The 21547-nt window shown below is 49.5% G+C and overlaps 1 protein-coding gene across 22 annotated transcripts in view; it reads right to left on the reverse strand.

The window, feature by feature from the left end:
* Positions 1 to 4746: 4746 nt before the first annotated feature.
* TMCC1 (transmembrane and coiled-coil domain family 1) overlaps positions 4747 to 21547 on the reverse strand; it is a 117853-nt gene continuing 101052 nt past the window's right edge. For 21 of the 22 annotated variants that reach the window (XM_064519269.1, XM_064519259.1, XM_064519265.1 and 18 more), the window contains 3 exons: positions 18661 to 19595; positions 11657 to 11792; positions 4747 to 9001 (listed from right to left, as the gene is read on the reverse strand). In XM_064519269.1, coding sequence (XP_064375339.1) covers positions 8687 to 9001; positions 11657 to 11792; positions 18661 to 19595 — 1386 coding nt within the window. In that variant the 3' untranslated portion in view covers positions 4747 to 8686. Of the gene's footprint in view, positions 9002 to 11656; positions 11793 to 18660; positions 19596 to 20581; positions 20735 to 21547 lie in introns of those variants that run through there. The other variant, XM_026099639.2, reaches the window with a different exon arrangement.

Here is a 21547-nt window from a genome sequence, read left to right on the forward strand (position 1 = left end):
GTCCCAGCAGGACCCATGGCGGCAGAAACCGCGTGGCTGAGCTAACGCAGCCCTTCGCGAGCAGGTCCCAGACGCCCACGGCGGGACACGGGGCCAGTCCCCATCCCTGCCGGCCGAGGCCGTGCTGGCCGGGCCCTCCCAGCGCCCGGGCTGCCTGCAGCTCGGCCCTTTCGGCCGCCACGACTGCCACGTGCCTGGTCACCCGTCCCCACAGAGGGGCTGGGACCATCTGCCCATGCGGACAGGGTGGGACCATCTCCTGATGGACATCGCACGGGGCCGTCTCCCAGTGGAGATGGCATGGGGAGATGGCACGGGGCCATGTCCTGATGGCGATGTCACAGGGCTGTGCCCTGATGGAGATGGCAAGGGGCGACGGTGTGGGGCTGTGTCCTGATGGAGATGGCACGGTGGCACCTCTGGTCCCCACGGCTCTGCAGTACTGTGACTGTAGAGGTCCCTCCTCCCACCCCCCCTCCCCGGCAGGCACTGGGAACCGGGGATTTATCAGTGTGGTCGTTTTTCCCAAGATCGCTCTTGGCCTGTCCCCAGAGAACCTCTAAATCTCACAGGGTTTTTTTTGTCTTTTTTCGTTGGGAAACGCTCCTGCATCGGAGATAAGCTACCTTTGTGTGCTGCCGCGGCCAGACTTGCAGCCCCACCGGACCCAGGCCGCGGCGGGCGCTCGCAGAGCCCTGGTCAGCGTGGTTCCCTCTGCTGCTGGCGGACAGCGGGACCAGTGCACTGGCCGGGAGCTGGTGGTCTGATGCTGCAACAGCCGAACTGTCAGGAAACGCCTGCAAAGCTGGTGGGAGCAGCAGTCACCACCACAGCAGCTCACAGCGTCGGAGGCCCGAGAGCGGCGCGGCAGGAGCTGGAGCCCAGCAGAGCCTGTTCGGCATGTGACCGAGGCTGGGTGAAGCTGGGAGGAGCACGTGGCCATGGCTTGTAGACCCCAGTCCCACCTTGAGGGGAGGCGAGGAAAGCTCCGGATCAGGCGGATGAGCAGTTGTCGGTGCAGTCGCTGACCCAGCCAAGCCTGGCACCCGCAGCAGAGCCGTCAGCCTTACGTGACAGCGGGTTCGCGAGGCATCAGCACGCGCTGGGCACAACCATCCCTGGGGCAGCTCCCCTGGGGCGGGGGACGTTCGTGTGGGCCCGGACGCTGCAGAGGCCACGGGAACATCCGCAGGGCGTTCGGACAGCGGCGTGGGCACAGGCCGCCCTGTCCCCATTCCCAGGGCCACGCCAGGAGGAAGCGGCTGCTACACACTGGGGGAACCAGCCGAGCCAGGGCGGGTTTGTGGCCGGGCGGCCGGTCCTGGCACTCGCCCGTCGGAGTCGCCCGGACGCGCACGGTAAACCCGGTGTTCAGGGCAGGGGGCCGACGGGGCGGCACCGCGGGCGGCTGGTCCCGGCTGGTCCCGGCCTGGCTGGTCCCGTCCCAGCTGGTCCCGGCTAGTCCCGGCCTGGCTGGTCCTGGCCCAGCTGGTCCCGGCTGGTCCCGGCCTGGCTGGTCCCGGCCCAGCTGGTCCCGGCTAGTCCCGGCCCAGCTGGTCCCGGCCCGGCGCAGTCCCGGCTGCGGCCGCCGCGTGGCGGCAGAGACCGCGCGCTGCGTCCCCAAAAGCCCTCGGGAAAGTGTCCTGCACGGCGACGGCCCTGGCCCGGTGCTGGTCTCCCCACGCCCCAGGCTGTCTGCAGCAAAAGCGGCCTCTCACAGTTCGAAAGGGCCATTTGCTCCTTCTGCAGGTTCCCGTAGGCTTGCAATCGCCGCGCGTGCCCTCCCCGGACTGCCCCGCGGTAGCTGCAAGCCCAGCGCCCGGGTGCTGAGCGCTCACACCCAGCGTCCGCCCCGCGCTGGATTTTCAGACCTCGCCGCATCGGGGAATGAGCCCGTACACGCACAGAGCAGCTCTTTGCGGCAGTCAGCAGGAGCTCCCAGCTGAGAAGGGGGTGCATGGGACAGATGAAACTCCAGCCAATACTTACATTACCTTACATTTCCAAAGAGGGTAAAAACTACAGAGATGTGAACAGTGCTGGCGTACAGCTGGTCTGAAATATGTCAGGGAAAAGCTCTTTCACAAGAGCATCTTGGAAGCAACATCAACCAAAGTTCCTGAGAATTCTGGTATTTGGGGCAAAAGCCTGTTCCTGTCGTGTGTGAGAAAGGAAATGACGAGGACTGCTGTTATCCCCATGCTACCCACCATAATTGCTCCATAATGCTCAGGACAATTAGTGGGACGATCAAAGGGACGTTATTTCCTTGAGGAGGAGGAGTTCTGCCGAGGAGAGCTCCACCAGCGCAATGCGACGTGCTCCCCATATGATCCCCATCCCCTTGCAGTGATCTCTCTCCCACATGAGCAGGATGTTCGTTTCCAAACCGCCCTGTGGAGCGCGGAACCAGCTGGAAACAAGGTGCTGGGTGACGGAGCTGGTGTGGTCTCACCCTCGGCCGCTTCTCTGAGCTGGCTGCACAGGCCCACGGGCACTTCTTACTGCACGCCCTAGTTATCATAGCTAGCATTAAGCATAAAAGTTCTTTCTTTGACTAGAGAAATTGGAGACACGAATGTCCTTGAGGCCATAACTTCGGATAGCTGATATTTCTTTGATTTAAGTGCCTTAGTGTGTGGAGTGAAGGAACATCGGAAGTCCTTCAGGTCTCTTCCTTGCGAGGCAGCTGACCGTCAGCTGCGCACAGGCAGGGCTATGGCAAGCTCGCACCGGGGCGGGAGGCTGACACAGTGCAGCCTTCCCTCCGGCCCCGGCCTTGCTTTGCAGCCAGCATTCCCTGCTTCGCGAAGTGAAGTCCTTCGGGCCAGCGCGTGTACAAGCAGCGAAAGGCAGCATGCGCGTGCCTGATGCTTCTTACTCATTCCTAAATTCAGAAGAGATCTGCTTAGGGAATTAACTGCTCGGCAAAGCAGGTTTGACCAAGGACGTTTCATGTTCATAGTAACTCAGACAGTAGAGAATCAACTTCCTTTTTTTTTTTTTTTTTTTTAACCTCCAAACTTAGTAGGGGAGGCTCATTCAGGCCAACAAGCTACTAACCAACTTTGTCATTTAAAGGAGTAAGTGGATTTAGTGCATGTTAAGATACAGCTTGGAGACAGAAGTCTTGTGGTGCATAGCTGTCTCCTTGCCCAAACTTCCCCCATCAACACATCAACATGTTTCAATTCGATCTGGAAGAAAGTGCCTGTGTTTTGAAAGATCAGACGATGCCACACCTCCGCTGCGGCAATCCAGCACAGCCATATCCTTGCTACATCCCTGTTTGTCCCCCAGGACATAGGTGGATACCACATCCCTTCCCACTTCCCTAACCAAAAAGATAACTGAGTAATGACTCCTAATCTTCTTAATGATGGGATTAAAATTGTTGACTTGAGAGTAAAGGCCACTGCTCACACCCTTCCTCATCCTGCCCCTCTGCTGTTTTCTAGTCCGGAGCCACATGCAACCACCACACTTACTCCAACCGGTACCTACCAGATGACCCCCCCCCCCCCCCCTCCCAGGAATGCATTGAACTTCGCAACCAACACCCAGGTCCCATCTTGAATCTGCCACTTCCAGCAAAAGCAGCACGGAAATATTTGCTTCATCCATGATCTGCTGGAATTTACATTCTAGTTGCACCAAGATTTTGGGGAGAAAATAACTGGAAACAGCTGCTTTTGCTTTTTGATCTCTTTTTTGGTTGCTGGTTTTACAGCATTTGTATCTTTCTCTGAAAACAGAGAAAATGATCCAATCTCTTTCTCCTTAGAGCTGTTGCTATTCCCTTTTCACTTAGGTGTTCTCCAGGCCAGCCCACCCAAAGCAAGAGGAAAGAGTATCTTCTCCACATCAGCAGGAAACCTGCCCATTCCCAGCTTGTACAAATACTAAAGAGGTCAGAAATTCTTCAATGAACCTTGGCAGACAAAGTATTTATGTGTAGAGTGGTGACGCAATGGACATCCCATGGACTCTCTTTCCTAGAGACAGAGCAGAGCTTAGGGCAGGTGCTCGGTCAGTGGATGCCATCCCACCAGCTGAGTTCTTCCTTGCTGAGGCCTGACCGGGGGCCAGGATCTGCTCCTCCACGAGATCCCCGTGACAAGAACGGGTGAGGCTAGAAGCACCACCGCCTGCGTGTGCAGCTCAGCGCAGAGCTGACCCTGACAACCCAGTAAGGAAGAAGTCCAAAGAAGTGAGAGCCAGCCCCCCCTTCTCGATGGGGCAGCCTGGATTACAGACCTGCTCCGTCAGAAAATGCAGGACCAGCTCCCAGTGCTACACAGACTTCTTGGGCAAGTCGTGGCAGCTATTTGTTATCTCCAGCTGAAGCTGACGCCCCTGCCCTGCACTCCAGGTAGGGAGGGTAAGTGAACAGCGGTGTGTGAGCCCCACAGAAAGGCTTGGTATCCGTAGGGAACGGCAGAGAGCACTGCGGAGACTGCCCCAGCATCTAGGAACCCAGGCGGATGGGCAGCAAGTGGATGACAAAGACTACAGCGATGCTCTTCCTCCCTCCTCTGCCCAGGGAGACTGAGCAATAAAGGTAATTTATGCTCACCATGCCCACGTGACGTGGGGCCGATTACAGGGTGAAGCTTGATGACAAGATTTATGGAGAGCTTGCTCAAATCTGAAGCTATTAGGAAGAGGCTCAGCCCACTCCGCACACACCGCTCCTCCTCCTCGAACCCCCACAGTCCCTTTGGAAACATCCAAACTAGGCCAGTGTTAATAGCAGAGGTCTTTATTTAAATTTTTTTTTATATACAGTAAAAGTGTCGCAGATAAATCTGTGACAATCAGACAAGACAAATGTAAATCTCTCTCAACAATTAGCAGCTTAAGATCTATAAACTACAGTGTTACGTTCACAAGTGTCATTTCTGTACTTTTCAACCCGTGCAAGTGAGTTTTTCTGCTTATTTTTTACACTTTAAAAACACACTTACAGCTAAGTCAATTGCCTACTACTATACCACCTGGCATACACAACACAGACACACAGGGTTTTTAACTCTTTAGCCACATTCAGAATTCACTTAAAAACTGGCAAAACTACCCAATCTCGAACCCTTTGTAGCTTGGCTTCTTTTGTTATAATGCTGCTTTTTGTTTACTTAAAAAATGCATATTTTTCAAAGCTGAAAGACAGTGTCTTTTCTGTCCCAGTGCAACATGTACAGAACTCAACATTTAATCTGATCAGACCCTAAGAACTCACGAGATTGGAATAAGCCAATGAAATAATTGCTGTGAGCATGCTCAGTATCATTAAACTAAACTAATGAGGCTGAGAGGAAAGAGAACTTTATAAAACTAGAAATGGTAGGTTTTTTGCTTCAGGAATTTTTTTTCATTGAGAAAGCAGATGGGGAAACAGATGCACTTCATTTGAACCGTGGAATTTCACTGAAGAGCTGCTGCTTTTTCGAACTAACAGAGCCCATTATATTCTTCCCTTTTCATATGCCAAGTTGATATGTGCTAAATGTATCTAAGCAATTTCAGAATTCTTTCAACTCTGAATATGAAATGTTTTGGGAAACACTCTGCAACTCAGAGGTGGTCACAAAAAAGTTCACGTTCATAAGAAAGGCTAATAAAAGGTACTCACACACGCGCACTCACATCCGTGACGGAAACGCTCTTCTACGAGTCGTCCGGGAATGCTTCATCAAGAAAGCAAACACAACCACTTACAAGGAAAGGGAGCTTTAAAGCTAGAATCACATTTCCAACAATAGAACCATTGTTAAGCTATCAGAAATCATCACAGACCTTCAAATTGAAGAGGGAGAAAAACCCAAAGCGTTCTGCTAATAGAAAAGGCAAAACACATGGCAGTAGTGTTGGGATATGAAAAGTGGATGCAGCATCATATATGGCATTACTGCAGACAACTTTCTGGAATGGAAAAACTGTCGAGAGAGAAAGAGACAGACAGACAGACATTGTCCAGAGCCATATATAAATGGCCTTCACCAAACAGTTTTGAGGTGAAAAGTTTCTATTAAGCCTACGCCTTCTGGCAAGTTAGCAAACAGTGTTCCTTAAAGAGGACAAGAGTTGAGAGACTAAATGAAATTAGGATGGAAAGAAGAGGGACAAATACTTCCTCCAGATAGGACGAGTATGTGGTACTGAGCGTCCAGATTCACTGGCTGTCAACTCCTTCATGCTTTGACCACATACGAAACCTACCACGAGCTCTTCTAGCGCGATCAGAACAAAGAAAAACAGACGTGCAAAGGCCAGATATCAGAAACAAAGGCAACAAAGCTTCTCGGTTACATACCAAGTCAGTCCTTACTGTTATCCCCACCTTTGTTTCTGACAAAACCTACATAACGGGAAAGTGAAAATTATTTATATAGTCAGTCTGGGCCAGAGGAGGGGAGCAAACAGAACGGAGTTTCACTGGAGCGGGAGTATGGTCTAGGGAGGGAAGGTTTATGCAATCCTTGCTCCGTCTGCAACCCTGTAGAAAGAGGAGTGATTATTTTTGGCTTAGTCAGTTGCAATTGGCAATTCATGTTGTAACGAGGACAGGAGCAGATTAGTGCATAGGGTGGCAAAGGGAGGTGTGCCGAGATCCCTGGCGAGATGGGGTACCTGAGTTTAAAGACAGAGCCGTGACGATGAAAACAATACACAGAATCTTTGAAGGAAGAAGGATGGTTGGGCAGTGGAGGGCTTGTCTCTGCCAGCAATCAGAAGACCCTCAAGGGCATTAACCTATTTGGGGGGAATTGCTCCGGGCCCAGAGTTTGCATCATAGCATAAAGTCCCAGGCTTCCATCTATACCCCTGGAACATATGCATTATATACATATGTGTATAATCTCAACTGTTTTAGGTCACTTGGGGAACATTTGGCTCCTAGATGGAACTTAAGCCTGGAGGGAAGGAAAACAACAGGATCTAACTAAACACCACAAACGGTGTGAAAAAAAGAATCCAGGAGTCTTTTAGGATTTCATCGAGATGGAAATTGAACTTGACTTTGCTAGAGTGGAAAGGGATGTTCCACCAGTTAAAAAAACTAGAGAGAACCCAGGCTCCTTAGACACGAAGCCTGCTTGCCAGTACCAAGAAGTCACCGGCAACAGCATGTTGCTGGGACTTGAGCGTTGCACTCTAGGCTGACGTTGCCTTTAGTGCTTTGACAGGGTGCCTGTGCCAAGCACTTGCCTCCACGGCTGAAGACAAGGGTGCTCCCTCCGGCACACTACGAGGACACGGTGCACAACGTGATCTTACCACAAATGATCTTACCAGAGTCCGACAGGAGGAAAACTTTGGCTTCACTTTCTAGGAGTTCATTTAAAAATTAAATCAGGGATATTTCTGAGAGAATCCTTCCTTAAAATGGACCGTCAATTCAGTATTTCTTTCTTTAAAAGAATCTGTCTCTTCCCTAAGAAGGGATGAAGAGAAATTCCTTGTTCTCATCCCAAGGCCAAGAATGAGAGATTTGGAAATGAGAAATATAAACATATTCTCCTTCACATCTGGAAAAAAGGATAAAAAAAACCTGCATGACAAAAATGTGTAGAGAAGATAGATGTTTTTCATGATGCTGCATCTGCATGCACGGGAGGACAGAAAAATGGCATATGAACAGCACTGCACTCCAGACGGGCTGGCGCTAGAAACTACTCTCTGCCCTCCTCAAAACTGTTTCAGGACAAGACGGCTCACAATTATTCACGCATTTCTTCATTTAAAAACATCACTTCTTTATTTAAAAGGAAAAAAAAAGTAATGACCCTCCCAACCCCTTCCAAAAAAAAAACCCCAATAATAATAATAATAATTATAATAAAAAATCCTATTAGAAACAATAAGGAAGCACTGAGAGTTTGAGTATTACACTCTTCAAGTATGCTGTTCGGATTTTTTTTTTTAAACTGTGAATATACATATATAAAAAAAACCTCAAAAGTGCGACCAAGGGCTTCTGCTTAAAGATAAGTATTTAAAGGACTACTTCAAAATACTGTAGCACAACTGTGCAGTTACTGTGCATGGCATGAGGCTTCCATTTCATACGCTCAGCAAAGTTAACCAGCCTTATAGAAAATTATTGTAAGTCAGGTTAGCACACATGGCAAACCCAGATGCTGAGGTGGGAGAGAGATCCACACGTTGCTTTTTCTCTCGTTAAGGAAAGAAACCACTCTGAACCCATACGTTTGGGCATGGAATGTGAGCAGACTTCACAGTAAAAGTTTAGTGTTACAGGTTTGCTGTGGTACCATCGTTCAAGGCTGTGCGCTAGATTTAGCTTTGCTCATTTTAAGCTAACCACGTTCTCCTCCTCCTGACAGGTTTAGTACAGTAGTTCAAGCCACAATTTAAATTGCCCATTGGTATGCTCCAAATTTGTGTATTTTATTTATTTCTTTTGTACACTTTAAAGAATCTTAAGATTTGCATCCAAAGAGAACCATGCTACATAAAAATTATCCAGGATTCTCGCCAAAAAGAGTTCTTGAATAAAATCTAAAAAATACTATTGCAATGCGTCTCGCAGAGAAAAAACGTTATTCTAAATGTAAACAAATTCACTCGGACACTTTAAAACTTCAGCGGAATAGTTGCCGACCAATCTTTGCCGCGCTCGCGCGCGCCGGGGGGGCGACGACGCGGCCGATTCCTCGCGCCATCATCTGGGGGGGGACAGGAACCGTTCCAAGTAGCCGGCGATGGCGTCCCAGTGCTTCCACAGAAAGGCAATGAAAACCACCACGAGTAAAGTGCTGAACGTCCTATTGCGAGTCTTCATGAGGGGCACGACGCAGTTGGCCACGGTGGAGACGAAGACCAGGAGGACGGCCATGACGGCCAGCAGGATGTTGATGAGCTTCCCCAGGAGGTTCCTGGCCGTGGCGTTCTCCAGCCCCTCCAGCTGCACCACCTGCTGCTGCTGCTGCTGCAGCTCCATCTTGGAGATCCGGGTCTGGCAGGCCTCCAGGGCCTCCTGCGGGCGACAGCACACGGGCCTGGCCAGCGGCCCCCCAAGCGCCGCCCCCTCCCGTCCCCAGGCCGACGGCACGTCCCGCAGCAGGCGCAGGGCCGCTGTGCCACCTCACGCTACCGAGAAGCCCCCCGGTCAGGTGGGACGGTCTGTCACGGAGCCTGTGAGCTCGTCTGACAGGTTGGGCGGCAGGAAGTCAGACTTCAACACACGTTTTGACGGCCCCGCTGCACCGGCAGGTGCCTGTCCGTGCACGTGGTAAGGATCACCTGAGATCTCACCACCCGTCCCGTCTTTTGGTGGGACCTGGGCGACAAGGACACCGACACCCCTTGGCAACCAGCCAGCCTGCACCGGCCGGGAAAGGGGAGGCTGCCCAACACGCCACTCGCTTCAGCTTCGCTTCCAGGAGACCAGTGAGCGGGCAAAGGCACCGTGTCCACCCTCGCCTCCTCCTCCTCTTCCGCTCGGCAGGATCCCAGAACCTCGCGCTTCCATCACCTGCCTCCCCCCGGCCGGTGCTTGTCTGACCCCTCCGTGAGCCCATGCAGCTCTCTCTCCGGCCTGGCGGAAAATGGATCCAGCAAAAATAACTAAACAAAAAGGCTGTGCTGCCTTCTGCTTAGCGAGCTGAATGAGCTCAGGGAAAGGTCTGAAGATCACCAGGGCTGGGACAGCACGGCGGGGGCCGCAGGAAGACCACCTCCTCCTCCTCCAAACCGCAGCGAGCCGTGATGCCGGCACAGTGCCAGGCGGGCTCAGCCGCCTGAACGGGTGGGAGGAAGGAGAAGTCCAAGAGAAGGGCAAGAAGCACGAGATTCCCGAAACTGCCTCTAGGAAGAGCAAAGCAAAAGCATGTGACAGGAGAACGCTTCACCCTGTACCAGACAACCCTAAAGCACTGTTGACTTAGGGGTGACCTGTTTTCAGACATCTCTTCACCCCGATGAACGTCAAGGGGAGCAACCCTCCCTTCAGCAAAACACAAGCAACAGGCAGGGCCTGGGCTGCAGACCAGGAGGAGGACGGGCTCCAAGGCAATTTGTGATTGGCAAGGGGAGATTGCTGTTCTCGGGGTATAAATTTACAATTTCCCCATTAACCCTTCCTCAGAGCTGCTCTTCTCAGGACACACAGGCCAACTTCGGATCACAGCTAGCAGGCTGCAGAAAGCAGCAGTGCCTCACAGACTGACCGCTGAAACAGGAATCAGGATTCTTTGCCTACAGACTTATTTCTGCCACTGTTCTGAGAGCTCAGCCCAGGCTCTTAACTAGTGTTTCATGCAAGGAAACTTAACACTTACCTTTCCCTCAGCAGCACTGAGGAACAGTCTGTCTCAATTTGCAAGGTTACATTAAAAGTGCTGAATCATAAAATGAAGATTTAAAAAAAAAATCTACTGAGAAACCCCACTTCAATTTAAGTTTTCTACCTTACTTCTTACTGCCCTGTTAAGTTAGAAAGGAGAACAAAACTCGAATATTGCAACACTCCCCAAAGCGAGAGCCTGCTGTTTACTCTGCCAGAGGCCGTGGCACCACCGTCCCCAGACACTGATTTATTTTAACCTTAGCTTAAAGGTCACTGTCACCTGTTACGTTTCCCTGCCACCACATAATGTCTGTGGAGGTCAATGAACATGAGGGCTTCTCTTTAGCTACATTACTTGAAAAAAATGGGTAAAATTGATGAGCCTGTTCTAGCAGCAAGGAACCTGAAAGGACATTGACTCAGCTCAACTTGCAGCTGGATCCATAAGTATGCCAAAAGCAAAGCCTGCTCTGTCTCCAGAGGAAATCACCTGGCTGCAACTCCTTCGGGGGAGAGGAAAGAGAGAACTTTGACCTACAGCTCTCAGCTCATGCTATAAATACATCAAGTCAGCTATCAAAACTGAGATGCCTCCTAAAACTCACAATGACAAGAATTTAAAATAAAAGATAGATATCTTTCTGAACTGGCCTTTATAGGGTTTAGCTACTGCTCAGATCATTTCCCAGGTGTTTTGCTCTGTCTCCTTTTCGGTCTATGGAGGCCCCTCCAACTTTATAACCCTTAATCCATAGCCTTGGTCTTTCACACACTAAGGGAAACTTCACTCTTAAAAATAGCTCCTTATTTGGGCAAAACCAACAGAATGAATTGTTTCCTGACTCAACTCAGTGGAGCCAACTACCATTTTTCCTTAGGCATCTGTGGTGACTGCTCTAAAATTAGTGACATACAAACACACCCTAGATCAGTTTACTGGGAACACTACTGTAAAAAAATGTTTTTAATGTCACAACCCATTAGCTCCCAATACCCAAACAAAAACCTTCAAATACAGCCAGTACCAAAGGTGGATGTAGGCTCCCACTTTGCTGTAGTATATTTACAAATCCTACTCTGGAGCCAGTGGCAGGTCCCCTCTCCCGTGAACTGGCCTGCTGACGAATGCACACAGCCCTCCTTCGCAAAGGCCGTTCCCCGGAGGGATACCCGAGTCAGGGATTGCACAGAGGGCTCTCAGGACTCCTTAATAATACAGATTAGCAATAAAGCCACAGGGATTAAAAACAAATACTGAATCAAAGAAGTATTTCAAAAGCAAAGGAGTAGTTATTGAAAGAGCATGTGGAAGACACGACACGAGCCCTCGCTTCTGTAACCCACCTGGATGTCCCGGGCTCGCTCGTAAGACTGATAGGCAATTTTCTCCTCCATGCTGGCCAGCTCCTGCTTTAAATTTAGGATCTCATTCTGATGGAGCTCAGTCAGGTCATTTAGCTGCTCTTCTAGTCTTTCACATCTAGAAATGGGATAATAGCTTTAATGAGAAGAGGCAGGTAAAATTACACTGGTAACAACAGAGCAATGAATAGCAGAGCCTTTTTGTTTGCTTTGTTTTTTCTGAAAACTAGTGTGGCTACCGCAAACTTTATGACAGTATGCTTTACGAGCAACGTGAGGTCTCCTCACGAGGTAATAGGAAAATCCTTTCTACCAGGTAGAACAGTTAATTCTATTCTAAATCAGGGGAAAAACACACAGAGAGGTTAAATGACATGCCTCAAGTGATGTAAGGAATCAAGGACAGAATTAGGAATAGAATTATTTATTCTCAAGACCTTTATTTTAACCACACTAAGCTCCCATCTAACACCTTCACTCCCAACAGTAGCAGGCAGGAAAATGACACCTGCAATTAAATGCAAATGACACCTCTGAGAGCGGGATGGTCTTGTCTGGTCTTTACAGGCGAGGCCACATGGATGACTGTGATTTCTTTATCTCCTGTGAACGATTCAGCTTAACTAGCAAAGATTACCATATTATTTAAAAGAAGGGCACACAAATCACACTAAGACTTTACTAGTGGTGAACGGATTGGGAGCAGTCCTGAGGAAGGAGGTCACACAAACATCTGAGCTGTGATAGTTCCAGGGGAGATAAAGGTGCTTCTCTACTGACAGAGTTTTAAATTAACTTCAGCGATAGATCCATAATGCTATTTTAGCAATTTCAAAATGCACTTGGGATATTTTCCATTTGTATGCAGCTCTTAATTTTTGGAATTTTAAGTGCTTTACAAGCAAAGCATGTTTGAATACCCTTTTAAAATCAGGCAAGTATATATACTGCTTCTGAAAGGTAAACACACACATATGGATTAAGCAACTAGTTCAAGGGTCAGAAACGCTGAGTTAGGTACAGTCGATACCAGCCTCTTCCCTAAAGTCTCCCCACTAGTTTCTCATTCTTGGTTCGTTATGAGCGATAGCTCTGACGGTGATTTAAGTACAGGTACAGCTATTGTGGACGTTGGGGTTTTACTACTCAACTGTCTGCTCATGATAACAGCATGGAAAAAACCTACAGTATTGCCCTTATCATCTGACCCTTAATACTAATAAATGAGAAATTTATAGGGAATTCCGCATGTAGAGGCAATTTCTTGTTTTAAATTCAGTTCCCCTCTACCTCCATATGAATTTAATATATACAGGTATACACATGCATAAAATGCATAAACAATACTTATCTATCAAGAAGAGTTTAATTAAAAGTTCTGAAACTAGCAAAGACAAGAATCCTACTTCTGTTTTTTTCCAAGGTTTTTGGTGCTTCACCAGCTAAACACTCAGACTCTCTAGGCACAGGCTAGCCTTCAGAAATGGGCTGGGGGGGTTGTTTTTAAATGAAGATTCAGAAGAGACTTTCCGTTCACAGTCACTGTGCAGTATTCCTTTAAAGTATCGAGGAGGAGTCAGACATCGTATGACAACTTCCAACAACGACAAACGCGTGCGGTCACCAGTAGCGAGCCTAAGCCAACGACGGGCTGACGCAGCTCAGCCGGGAAAGGTGCCGACATAGCTGGGGAAACCGAGACAGGACAGGACGCGCAAAGAAACTGTTTTCCCAAGAACAACAGGCTGCAAACATGGGAATAGCAATGTGAAGACTGGCTAATGAAGAAGGAGCCCAGATAATTAATAGTGCCGTTTGTTCCCACCCTATTTAAAAAATACCTTGCCAACCACCAAGAAATCAGAAACAAACTCACTCCAAGTCCCAAGGGCAGCATAAATTACATGAAATATATTCAGTTTGTTAATATATTTCAAATTTCCCCAGTGGGTTTATTAAACAAAAAAGGAACTTAAACATTTCAGAAAATATCTTGATTATGTCTTTTGCCCTCCTCCCACATAAACACATTTCATAAAGTGGCTGTTGCCAGGCAGCTTAAATCCTGTTCTCTAACAACAAACAATTATATTTTAATAACTGCAATGCCACCTCAATCTACAGGAAACATAAGGAAACCTTCCAAATCCGTACAGTTAACAGTTTAAGCATAACACGATTAGCAGAAAGTTGGCTGCAATCCTCCCTGTCCCGAATGCGGGGCTGCTGGCTTGTCCCATCCCTGCTCCTCACTCCTAAGGAGCCAACCCGCTCGCCTCGGACACCTCCTCCCTTCACAGCCAAGCGTCGCCGGTGACCTGGTACATTAGGCAAATGCTGAGTTGGGTTACTTAAAAGAAATCAAACTTATTTTTTGAAATTACACTCCTCTGTTCATCTCCTTTTCACTCCTTGTCATATTATCCACAATTTAGAGAACACTTTTTTCCCCCCTGCTGCTTTGTACTGCTGTTCTAATAAGATGGGTTCATGTGGCTTACAGGCCAAGCAGCAGGATTTTCCGAAGGAAAGAGGGTTCAGATTTAATTCAGAGGCGTTACAAAAAGGAAAGGGGTAAGACACTTGTCAAGAGGGTTAAGACTTAACTCACACTTCCCTCTCCACCATACGATTGGCGGCATCTATGCAACAGACTAAAACTACCTGTGAAAACAGCAGTGCCTCAACTGAGCAAATCCCCCTCTATTTCAGGTACTGAAATTCCTCATCAGAGTCCAAGATATCTTTTCACTAGCTAAAATGTGAAATTTCCCCTTAAAATTACTAGGGTCTAGATCAACAAGCTATAGCACAGAAACTTTTCTGTGTAATGGGCTAGTGACAACTGCCACAAGTATCTCACCATCAGAGGTGTTCATGACACGGGAAACGGAAGACACCTCGTACGCTACTGGGGTGCTTGCCTGAAGTCACGGGATATGGAAACACTTAATTGAGAAAAGCCATGTTAGATTTTCACCCATTTGGGCTCACTGTTTGGGAGTCAGGGAACTGACTTGGAAAAGGCCAAGAAAAACAATAATGACAATATCATTTCTTAAGAGCTCTGGGGCATTTTAAAGTAAGAGCTGCAAAATGCAAAGCTAATGCAGCATATGTAAGGGAGACATGACAATGAAGCCATTTTACCTGCACTCAGTGAGTGCTCTGGCAAGCGAAGAAACAGTGCAAACTGATGCTAAAAGATCTTTACACTACACGGTGAACTGAGTTTAATACCTCTCTCTCCAAACACGCCTCCCAAGATGGACCTCTTCTTCTTCTTCTTTTTTTTTTTTTTTTTTAACTACTTCACATAGAATGTCATCTTGTTTTTACTTCTGTTACCAAATATGTTTTTAAGCTACTGAACACACTGCTTTCAATAGTGGACCAACAGCTAAAAGCAGTACCTATTTGCAACATACTCCAAGTCTTCTATCTAGATGGTACGCAAAGGACAGAGCTTGCTCTCTGTGCCAATATTTATGTCGTACTTTTAGCTCCAAAGCCTTCCCTGGTGAAAGGAAACAGCTTTGCAGGAATGTCTCGGTGCTTTCACACCTCGGTGAGGATCCTTCTGACTAAACGTGCAGCTTTCATTGCCCTGGCATACTGTAGAAAGGCTTGTTTGATCATTCCAGACCTTAAACGTTTAGTGTGTTTAATCTACTAAAAAAAAAAGAGGACAGAATGAAGCTCAACAATTAGACTACAGCAAAAACCAGTTGAATGAAAGCACGAGCTTCTAGCATGTTGGCTGACGGATTTCTCCTGACAGGAACGTGGGAGATCTAATTGCACTTTCCAAGGATGCTGCATTTGGGGAAAAAACAAACCCTCAGACTGGCGGCATTTCAAATATGTGAGCTCATGTTTTCACTGTGTACAAACAGGTTCCTAAAGGGACAAGAAACATGAAAATACTCAGCAGGAACTTTAGATCTCAACAGCACAGAAAGCCCCTGCTCCTAGCAGTAAACAACTGCCACCTTCCAAGAGATGAGATGAGCAGGGGGCTATTCCAGCCTGCTCCAAGCGCAGAAGCAGCCCAAGACCGCGACGGCCGGGGCCGGGCTCTTCCCTCCCGATGCCTCGGCCCAGAGGAGCGGCGAGGTGCTCCGAGGCCAGCGCTCCGCGGCCTCGCCAGGTGCCCCCGGGCCGGCCCGGCACCCTGCGGCCCGGCGGGGCCGGAGACCAGAACGGGCAGGACGGCACCAGCAGCTCCCTGCCCCAGAGCCGGCCAACAACAGAGCAGCTACGCTGACTGATAGGCGAGATCTGGAAACAGGGGAAGGGAGGGAGGAGACCGAGTAGGTCACGGAAAACCTGCAGGGCAAGTCATGGCGGATAAACAGAAACTAAGTCAACGTACAAGGAAAAAATACTAGAACCTGCAAGAAGTAGAAAATCTAAGAAAGAGGAAGCGGACAAAGACAGAGTGAGAAAACATTACGGATCCTGCTTTCTTCTAGCTGCCAGGTACAACACAAATACTCAGTGCTGCCTTGCAAGCAAAGGTTTCTCTAAAATACCTCCTTTTTTAAACTCTAACTGCACACAGTGCTCATTTTTGAAAGCTTCCCAGAAATAGAACACGGTTATGAGGTATTTATAGCTTTTAAAGGCCAGTTATGATTAATTTGAATCCCAAGCCTCCCAGCTTCAAACCACAACCTCCATTCCCATCTTTTTGTTTTCCTGCGAGGAGAAGTAGAGAAGGAGACCAGGTCACTGGTCAGAGGAAGAGGTGCCAGCCCGCCCGGCCAGGGCAGCGGCCTCCTCTGTGGCCTTGGACTTATCACTTAACCTCTCTGCTTTGGTATCCAGACCTCAGGATGACGCTAGCTTTTATCTTCCTGATGCTTTAAAATACAAAAGGTAACAAACAAGACTCTGGATTTCCACAGCGAGGTATTTGCCTCACTGCGATTAATCCACGAGCTCCCGGTGCATCGTGCAGTTACCTGCTCCCGTCTGAAAACCTGCAGAGGCAAGGGCACGCCGCGCGGTTTAGCTAGTCTTCTTTAAAGGTCACACCTTTATTAATTTACATCAACTTTCCAAACAGCAAGTCTAAGTCACTATCTTTTTTACACTTTTATAGCTCGAATACAGATTCTCCGGGGAGCTTTTCACTCCAGGCTGCCTTGAGCAGTGGTGAGGCTCCGCGCTTGCCTGCAGGGTTAATGACGCGTGTCGTAAGCCTTTGCATCGGACGAGGGTGAGGACCCGCATGAACCTCGCTAAGCGCTTTCAGGGAACAACTAGCCAGTTTAGCTGACAGCACATACCAGCCCCCACGGTCTTCCATCGTACTTCCAGGTCTTCAGTGGTATTGTGTTAGCACACAGCACTCCTTTATGAGTGTGCACGCACTCAGCGTGCCGCGTGTCAAACAACAACCGACACAGCAGCAAACAGCAGCATCCCTCTCTGCTGGGGAGCGGAGGATCAATTCCGCGTTGCTTCGCTATGTGACCTCATGGCGACGAAGTGCGAGACACCAAAGCTGTGGTGCAGGCTCCGGTGTCAGTCAAACCGCTGACTGTTGCAAAGCGGGGTTAGAAAATGATGTTGGTCTGGCTTTCTCAACCCAGGTTTGCAAAACACACGGAAAGCTTGCTGTCTCTACAAGATCCTTGTAGGCTAAGCCTTTTCAAATATTTTTTTCAGTAATCTGGCACCAGCATGTCTAAAAAGCTGTGGGGCCACTCTGCATAGTACTGTGCAAGCCAGCAGAGCACGTGGCAGGCGGTACATCGCAACGCCTGTCCCCAGCACCTCACGGGCTGTGCTGCACAGCCTCCTCTAAGTGCTAAAGGCCATAATCAAACTCTTCACAAAAGCCCGCTGTCCTCCACCAGAATGAGGAGATGGGTCCCTTGTATTTTTTACTTGAAGTTCTGAACATGCAGTTTAAGAATCGCATTGAATTTGGACTGTGGTGTCCTGAACAGCTGGCAGAGGCCAGTCCTGTACCACTCCCCCGCGAGGCGAGCAGGGGACCAGCCCTTGCTCCCAGCGTTCGATGGGTAAGACGTAGTGTGTTCTGCGGGGCTGCTGCTCGGCTCTGATGGGTGGTGTGCTGAGAGCTCTCATAACCAAAACGGAACGGGAGAGAAAAGGGGTCCCCTGAGGACTTTCCTCTTTTTTTTGGCCGGGCCGGGGGGGGGGGAGGGTGTAACCGCTGGTTGGTGGCAGGAGATGGCTGCCAGTCTGCTCGATCGCGTGTCTGAAGCTCACAGACCACCAGACTCTTCCCTGTGACCAGACGAGGGACTGGTAGCGCTGCAGCAGCTCCACCACTTTTCCATCCCTTCCAGTGAGGGGAAGGCTGACCAAAACACAGGGTTATCCACGTCCAGAGCCGCGTTTCCTCCATGACAAGGACACCACTAGTAGCTAGCATTACAAGAACACTACTAGTAGCTAGCATTTAATTTAATTTCATTAAACTCTGTCACACTGGGACAGCGAGAAGGGCAGCGCACATCCTGCTTTTGGTTCAATGGCAAGAGCATATCTTTGGGGAAAGCCCTGAGAAAGTGGGATATTTCTTTCCCTGCTAGATATGGATCTGAGGGTCAGAGAAGGCAGAGACAAGATACTGTCTGCATGTACCCTGCTGCCTCCTGCCGTACCCCAGACCCTTGAAGGCTTTTTTCCCGGGAAAAGCAGGGTGTGGGAAACAGTAACTGCATCAATGTACTCCTGGTCCTTTGGGACATCTTTCTAAAGCTCTCTGGCTTGCCCTTTTACCTAGGAAGGGCTATGAAATAACTTCTTTCCTCTGCGGAAGGGGAGATGAGCAGTGGGATAACAGTATTTGCAAAGACAAAGTTAGGAAGGTGAAATGCTGAGAACACTAAGGAGCTTCACATCTGAATCAGGCTGCTGGCAACAGCGTGCTGAGCACTATCAAGAGCTCTGGTGCTCTACAACTCGCAGTGTTTAATAAGGCAACTAAGTAAAAAAGTATTTACCTGTACCGCTCCTCTTGCAGAGTCTGCATTATTAATGAGTAATCCCTCTGATAACGAACCTTAAGGTCCTCAAATGATTCTTCCAGTCTTGCCTGTGTCTCTCGAATTTCTTGAATCTCATGTAGTATTGCATCAAACCCTGAGCTCTGCATATCCAGAGTGTTTGTTTTGGAGCTGGAAGCTCCCACAGGGCCTCCTGTGGTGCTGTTGGCTCCCACTGAGCCCGACGTGGCACTGGAGCAATCCTCTTCACTGCCATATTTTGGGCTTGACTGAAAGTTCTGAATAACACCTAGAGCCTTGCCTCCTGTCCCATCTTCCTGGCCTTCTTCCAAAGAATCTTTCAGATTAGCAATATTGTCTGCACTGCCAAACTTGTTCCTTATGAGGGAAGCGATCTCCCGAGGTTTGGAAACCACAGCTCCTGCTGCTGAATGCGTGGCTTGGGAGAAACTGGAAAGCCCACCTTTAACACTGTCTACCACGCCCTCACTGAAGCCAGTGACTTTTGCTCCAACATCCTTCAAACCCTGGTGCATATCCCTGAAGACATCCTTTGGTTGCCGAGGGATCCCATTCTGTTCAATCTCTCGCAGCTTTCGATGGTAATGCTCTAGTTTCTTCTGCAGCTGCAGGATGGTCTGGGCTGACTTCTGATTTTTCTTCTCAAACACTTGCTTGATGCGGGCGCTCTGCTGCTTGTCGGCATTGTTAGCCAGTTTCAGATACTCTGCCACGTTGTTATCACGGGCTGTTTGTTCGATTTTGATCTGCTCGGTCAACTTCAGTATCTTCTGCTGCAGGTGAGTGATGGCCACTTTTGTACGCTGAGGATCTGGGGTCCCATCGATTGAGTCTGCGTTGATGCTGCCATCAGTGCTCGAGGCGACTGCGCTGGAGGTCTGGGCTAGGCTGCTGACTTCCAACCGCTCGATCTAGGCAGAGAGAGACAAACATAAGCACAAACCACCAGTTCTGCTAGTCCTTTCTTGTACCGACCAACTTGCCAAGTGGATATAAATCTGCAGAAGTACACCTTTGCTCGGCTGCTCAGGGTACGGCATCAATAAACTCTTACCCTCAACGCGAAAAGATTGAGCTTCATATGCTTCACAGGCATCTAGTAAAAGCTAAGAAAAAAACAAAATCCCAAGCAAGTAAGCCAATGTACTGGCCTTAAACAAGCAAAAACTCGAGCAGAGAGGAAGAAGGAAGCCCGGGTTTGGGAGTCCAAGTTCTGGGAAGTTTTGATACATGACCACGAGCTCAAACAGCAGTGGAGTAAAAAGGTAAAGAAAAGATGGCTGTGAAAGCAAAAACTCACGCAAACCAAGTATCCTACAACAAACTGAAGTAACTCCCAGTGTTTTGTTTACTTATGCGAAAGCGACAAAAGGATGAAACTTACCAGAAAACAACCGGTCAGGCCAGTGACTACAAGGGAAATAGCAGAACCCTGGAAACAAGCCCCACGGCGGGTTCCCGGGCCTGCAGCGCGTGCTGCCGGCTCCCGACGGCCGGAGCAGGAGCCTCCGCGTGCAGGGAACACAGATGCACGTTTCGGAGGAGAGAGCCCATTTTAGCAACAAACAAACAAACAAACGAACAGCCAAAAGACCCACTCCAGCTCGCTAGAAACGCTCCTTTTTTAGTAACCAAAATAAACCTTGAAGTTTTCATTCAGTGAGAAGAAAGGAACTGCGCGCATTCAGCTGACCGCGATACCTCTCAGCGCAGACTCATCTCCAGCCCCCCGAGCAGAGCACCCCCGCTTCAGTGAGAGCGAAACCCACGGGAAGCGCAAAGCGGGACGGCTGCTCCCGGCGCGCAGGCAAGGGCGCGACGCGAGAGGCGACCGTTGAAAGGGCGTCTGCTCGCCGAGGGGGGCAGCTCCCGGCCGGGGGACACCGGCCCCGCGTACCTTGTCCCGGCGGGGCAGTCGCGCCCGCTCCCAGTGCATGGCTCCCCGCCGCGCGCATGGCGCCGCCGCCCCACCTGGGCCCAACGCCGCCCGGCCCGGCCCGGCCCGGCCCGGCCCCGCCCGCCCCGCAGCGCCGCCCGGCCCCGGGGGCGGAGCGCCGCCCGGCCCGGCCCCAGAGCACCGCCCGGCCCCGCAGCACCGCCCGGCCCCGCAGCACCGCCCGCCGCTCGGCTCCGCTCGGCAGCCGCCCCCGCCCCCAACACGGCGCCCTGCCGCCCAGGCTCCGCAGCGGGAGGCACCCATCCTTGTCACCATTTCCCCAGACTTGGAGGGGGGTGGCTGATTTTCTCTTCCCTGTTTATTTTTACGACTTGGTCACTGAAAAGCCCATTTCGCTTTTGTTTCCAAATCCTGTCACCACCAGCTTCTCATGCACAATACTGCTGTTTACAGTGCTTCAGCAATGTTTTGAAAGGTAAAGTTAAAAATGATACTTGATACCAATTACATTTACATTAAAAAAAAAAAAAAAACAAAAAAAAACCCCTGTTTCAACTGGTTTAAACCCATGCAAAGCCAGAAGTCCACTTTGGCTCTGGCAGAAGCAGAGAACAGTCCTACCGAATGCTGGATGGGCAGGCTGCAATTCATGCCCTGCGCATTTAGCAAATACGTTATTAGGGTACGCGTTTCTTTCTCTCCCTGGGACCAGCTGCTTCATTTAAACACTGGAAAGCATCCCACACTATTCTATCTTAACAATTATCAGCCAATTCATAGCTTACTCTCCAAATGCAGAATACATTTCCGTGTTTGTCTTACAAATACACACTTCACTAAGCAGAAGTTACCATTAGAATTAACTGTTTCCCTCTCTCTGGTTTCAATACGCCGTTCATGATTCGTTCCAACACGATCAATACCCTGCAGCAGCACCGGCGGGGTCAGCACGGCTGCTTGCGAGGA

This window comes from Dromaius novaehollandiae, chromosome 12, assembly GCF_036370855.1.
Source record: "Dromaius novaehollandiae isolate bDroNov1 chromosome 12, bDroNov1.hap1, whole genome shotgun sequence".
NCBI lineage: Eukaryota > Metazoa > Chordata > Aves > Casuariiformes > Dromaiidae > Dromaius > Dromaius novaehollandiae.